Here is a 5,405-nt window from a genome sequence, read left to right as displayed (position 1 = left end):
CCCCCTGCCCCCCGCCATTTCCTGTACAGGTACATCACCCTTCCTCCCCTCAACCACTCTTAGGTCACGATACCTCCATGTAACGGCCAGGCCAGGTCCTCAACAAATCTGTCTTTGAAGTGTCAAAAAATGCCCCCACCTCTAGCCATCCGGCTTTCTGCTTAGGATTTCTAGGACAGCTAGTTAGAGTTCTTTACCCAGCTTTGTATCAGAGAGAGTTTGTTGGAAAAGAAAACAAAAACAAAAAGAGATGTCAAAATTAAGACTTCGGATTTTCCTGCCATAAACCAATGGCCACTCTCTCCCGCCCTGCTGCTTGAGCTTCAGTTGATGGGAATGAAATACGGCTGGAACTGTTTCTCATGTTCCGGTTCTGGTGGTGGCATTTTTACGTAGACACCTGTAGTCAGAAGGCTCCTTTTCTTTACCTGAAAACCCGCAAAGCAGAGAATTGGACCATCAGTGAAGAATACAAGATTGGATGCTAGAGGGAGAAAGAGTGATTAACACACCAAAAAATCCCAGTCAGTCAACCAGTGGCATTTATTGAGTGCATACCATGTGCAGAGCACTGTATTAAGTGCTTGAGTAGTTCCTACCCCAGGACTCCACTATGATAGGTGAATAAGAGGGCTGGTCCTTAGGGGTTAAAAGACACAGTGCAAATACTAATCAATTGTTTGGCATCTGTGAATTAAATTCTGCAGTGAGCATGGTAAAATTATCATCCAAGGTTTAGCCAGTATAGTTCCTGCCCTGTCCTCATCCTCTTCACAATTTTCTCTCTAGTTTCCTGAGAAATCTCATATTTCTGCCTCCTCAAGGATGAGAAATCAGTTCCACTCTGCTTGCGAACCCAACAGAGAAGCTAAATCCAACTCTGATTGATCACATCCCTGTCCAAGAGGAAGAGGAGGAGAGGCTGAGGGAGATTTTGGAGCAGTATTGAGGCTTTTAGTGTTTAAAATCCCTGTTTGGAGGACTCGCCTAATTAAGAACGTGAAGGTGCCGGGGAGAGAATAAGTCCATATCCACTCTGATTCAAACTGAAACACTTCAGTAGGACACAAACAATGTAATAGAGCATCTGAATATGAATCATCTTTTTCTGAAGTTCTAGTTTCTTCTCTACCACTGCCTTTCCTCTCCCCCTTTTCATCCCTCGCCTCAGAAGCAACTGAGTGCGCCCCACTCCAGTACTCACCATTTTACTCAAGGCCACCATGGTGATGAGAAAACTGTAAATAAACAATCCTGAGCTGACTGCAGCTAGGATCCATAGCAGGAAGTCACTGTCTGGGCAGGGCTCTGGTTCTGAAACAGAGGAGATGGAATGACGACTCTAGAAGAGAGCAGGAGCATCTCTGAAACAGAGACCTCCTGTCTGACCAGAGAAAGCAGTAGAGTTGACTCTGAAGAGGTAGGGTGAGGGCAAGAGAGAAATCTGCCTCTTCCTAATTGAAAGAAGTTTAGGGGAAAGAAGAATGGGAAACTCTTTCTCCCCACCCATCAGCAGCATGGCAGGATACATGTGGCCATTGCCACTGGGGTGTGTGAGAGCCTCCACCCAAAACACAGGGCTCAGGGCAAATGGTAAGGATGGAAAAAATGGCCAATCTATTTATCATTGGCACCAGGAGAGGAAACTCTGGAGCTTCAAGAACAAGAGTCCTTGAGTTCTCCAAGCTGAAGAATGAAGCACCCAAGTACTGCTCTAAAGCAAAACACAGATAAACAGAAGCAGAGTGGCATAGTGGATAGAGCACGGGCCTGGTGGTCAGAAGGTCAGGGGTTCTAATCCCAGCTCCGCCTTGTGACCTTGGGTAAGTCACTTCACTTCTCTGTGCCTCAGTTCCCTCATGTGTAAAATGAAGATCAAGACTGTGAGCCCCACGTGGGACAGGGACTGTGTCCAACCTGATTTGCTTGTATCCACCCCAGCGCTTAATACAGTGCCCGGCACATAGAAAGCGCTTAAAAAATACCATAATAATAATAATTATTATTAATTATCAATGATTATGATTATTATTAAACATCAGTGGGAAAATGTGCTGAGAGGTGTGCAGTTAAATGGCTTGGCTCACCGACGACATAGATTTGGGTTCCATTTCCCAAGCCCATATAGTAGGGTGGAGGGTACATGAGTTCCACTCGACAGACGTACAGGCCAGTGTCTGTGGCCTTCAGCCCCACCAGTGTGAGAGTCACATTGTTTTTGCTGGGTTGGACGTGACACTCAATGTCCTCAGTTGAAACGAACGGCTCGTACTCAGTAGTGAAGGACGAGGCGCAGACTTCATCGAACTGGTTCCCTTTCTGCCGGATTAAGGTCACACGGATCTCCTTGGCTTTGCCAGTGAATTCGTATTCACAAGCCAGGCTGGCAACTCCTTTCATGCTGGCCAAGACCACCCTCGGCTGGGTCACTTGCAAAGCTGCCAGGAAAAGATGGTGCCCAGTTAATTCGCATCTGATAAATAATGCCTTGGTTTATCATGTCACTTGATTTATCTCCTAGACTGTGAGCCCACTGTTGGGTAGGGACCGTCTCTATATGTTGCCAACTTGTACTTCCCAAGCGCTTAGTACAGTGCTCTGCACACAGTAAGCGCTCAATAAATACGATTGAATGAATGAATGAATGAATGAATGTCAGCCTCACAGCCCTTATGTATATGTCCTTTTACTCTGCTCTTTCTCCTATCTGTAATTTATGGTATTGTCCATCTCCTCCTGTACATTGCAATCTGCTTGTGGGTGAGGCTCGTTTGTACCAACTCCACTGTACTGTACTTTCTCAGTTGCTTAGTACAGTGTTCTAGGCACACTAAGCACTCCATGTAGTAAGTGCTCAATCAATCAATCAATTGTATTTATTGAGCGCTTACTGTGTGCAGAGCACTGTACTAAGCACTTGGGAAGTACAAGTTGGCAACATATAGAGACAGTCCCTACCCAACAGTGGGCTCACAGTCAATAAATATGATTGATTGAATTCCTATGTTTATGAGAAGCAGCGTGGCTCAGTGGAAGGAGCACGGGCTTGGGAGTCAGAGGCCATGGGTTCTAATCCTGGCTCCGCCACTTGTCAGCTGTGTGACTTTGGACAAGTAACTTCACTTCTCTGTGCCTCAGTTGCCTCATCTGTAAAATGGGGATTAAGACTGTGAGCCCCACGAGGGACAACCTGATCATCTTGTATCCTCCCCAGTGCTTAGAACAGTGCTTTGCACACAGTAAGTGCTTAATAAATGCTATTATTATTATTATTATTATTATTATTATTGAATAACATTGATTTATTGATTGATTGAGCACACTGGTTTAGACTTCCCAATAGAAGACCACCGGGCAGAGGATGCCAGTCTTTTTCTGCAGGCAACCCTCCTGCCAGCCTCTTCTGACTTCTTTGGCCACCTGACATCTGTGGCCTGATTTTCTCAGCGCTTTACCTTGTCTTTGCTCCCCATGAATGTCTCCACCACTTTCCTAAATCCCTTTGCCCCACTTTCCCTAGAATGTAGAATGTTATGAGAAAACTCAAGAAATGAAGCTGGTTCACTGAAAGACACCCTTTCACATATGCACTCACCTGGCTAGCAAAATAATTGTGAGCTATCACCTGAATTCAGCCTCCAGAAAACTACCGGAGCTGAGCCAAGCTTTGCAACTAAGGCCCTGGCATAAGTAAGGCAACTGGGTACCACTTGAGATCTGATCTCAAATTACCAAGAATAAGGAAATAGATAATAATCCAACAGGCACTTTAAACATTGGGAAATGAGGTTAGTTCACATACTTATAGGTCAAAACATTCACACTCAATACACACACAATAGTGCATGATGAATTGACTGAGATATGATGGAAATTCACAGTTTAAAAAATCCTTCTTATGTAGCAGCTGCACTAAAGAATATTAAGAGCCCATACAGGATTAAGTCAGTGGTTAAGTAACAGTTCAGATTTTTCTTCAGCCAGCCCTGCACCTCATTGCCTAACGGTTTCATGAAATGCAATTTTAGATTTCAAATCATTTTAATGATTAAAACGTATGGTGTTTTCTTTAAGTGATCTAAATGTTACCAGGGTGGGGAGTGGGGGAAAAATTGCATGCCCCATCCCGGGAATGAAAAGAGGTTTGCCCTAAGATTCCTTGAAGTGAATAGGTTTCAATGTTAAATGTTCATTCCGCCCGAGCCGAGCATACTTATCTTCACGTAATTTTTAGGTGCCTATGTAGGCCCGGCCCCATATTTTGTTCTGTGGCCTGATAAAACAAACACCACAAGAGCATCATCTGAGAATCCCCTCGCCTCTGTAACTCGAATCTCCAAGGGAGAGTTAAGGCACCTGTAACATTTCCCGATTTCAGCTTCTCTCAACCCCTTCTCAACTCTGCCAGTATCCAGCTGGTGGCCAACCCGCCTGCGACAAAACACTTCCCAGCCTCCCTGGGCCCCTGAAGTCTCGGTAAATCACTTTCCTAGATTACCAACGCCGATGAAACGGAGATTATGGAAACGCCTCCTCCACCTCGGTCTTTTTTTCTAACCTCACTCACCTTCAGCGAGACCAGCAGCAGGGCCACCGAAGCCAGCAACAAACAGGAATGAGACCATCACCGACCAGGACCTGTTCCTGTAATGACGCTCTGTTATTTGCCTCTTGGGTCCAAGGCGGATCATCACGAACCAGGAGCTGAATTTCGAACTTCAGGAAGCCAAAGTACTACCTTTCAGGATACTGGTGCTTTGAAATGTGTTTGAACCCACACAGAATCAGGGAGTTTATATATATATGTAGCTTTGATCCCTTGTATGGATTACAGGTGCGCGGAGAGTTGTACCACACCCCATGAAATACTAGCTTTTTGTTTTGGGTTGACGAGAAAGGAAGCCGTGGGTTTGGTTGCTACGTCGACAGGTAACCTCAAAATACTCAAAATAGAACTGAGCAAAACATGCCGATTTCCAGATGGAAAATGTGCACTCAATTAGAAACTGAAGCTCCTTGTTTGCTTAAAGGATTTGAAGTCAGATGAAGAGCTAGAGAATTTCCTTGAGTGCGGGATCCCAATTCCTTGGAGGGCTAATTCTGAGTTTGATCCGGTGATGCTTTTCCCTGTGGAAAGTTGGAAAAAGGCAAGGCAGAGTCTTGAATATTTGGCAATTTCCGGCTGTTCGTTTTCCCCATTTTCCCCTGACTGAGGCCAAAATGTGAATGGATTCTTTCTGGGTCTGAAGATGTCTGTGAGGAAACATGGGAAGGGGGATGGTACCGTTATCCTTTGATCCGAAGGGAAAGCTGAAACCTGGGATAAAGGCCAGGGCTGCCTATATCCTTACAGGGAGTTAATAATAAAGATGACTTTCCAGGAATAGGGGAAGTCCAGGCTTCTT

The 5,405-nt window shown here is 45.1% G+C and overlaps 1 protein-coding gene across 1 annotated transcript; it reads right to left on the bottom strand.

Moving 5' to 3' along the window:
• Window positions 1-323: 323 nt before the first annotated feature.
• CTLA4 (cytotoxic T-lymphocyte associated protein 4) lies at window positions 324-4,691 on the bottom strand. Its single transcript, XM_038749655.1, has 4 exons — window positions 4,568-4,691; window positions 2,088-2,438; window positions 1,205-1,314; window positions 324-428 (listed from the first exon to the last, which is right to left on the bottom strand). The coding sequence occupies exons 1-4, from the start codon at window positions 4,689-4,691 to the stop codon at window positions 324-326; spliced, it is 690 nt and encodes a 229-aa protein (XP_038605583.1).
• Window positions 4,692-5,405: the final 714 nt, after the last annotated feature.

The sequence above is a fragment of the Tachyglossus aculeatus genome, chromosome 7 (genome assembly GCF_015852505.1).
Source record: "Tachyglossus aculeatus isolate mTacAcu1 chromosome 7, mTacAcu1.pri, whole genome shotgun sequence".
NCBI classification, from domain to species: domain Eukaryota; kingdom Metazoa; phylum Chordata; class Mammalia; order Monotremata; family Tachyglossidae; genus Tachyglossus; species Tachyglossus aculeatus.
Note: the sequence above shows the minus strand (reverse complement) of the source record. Positions and strands in the feature narration are given on the sequence as shown.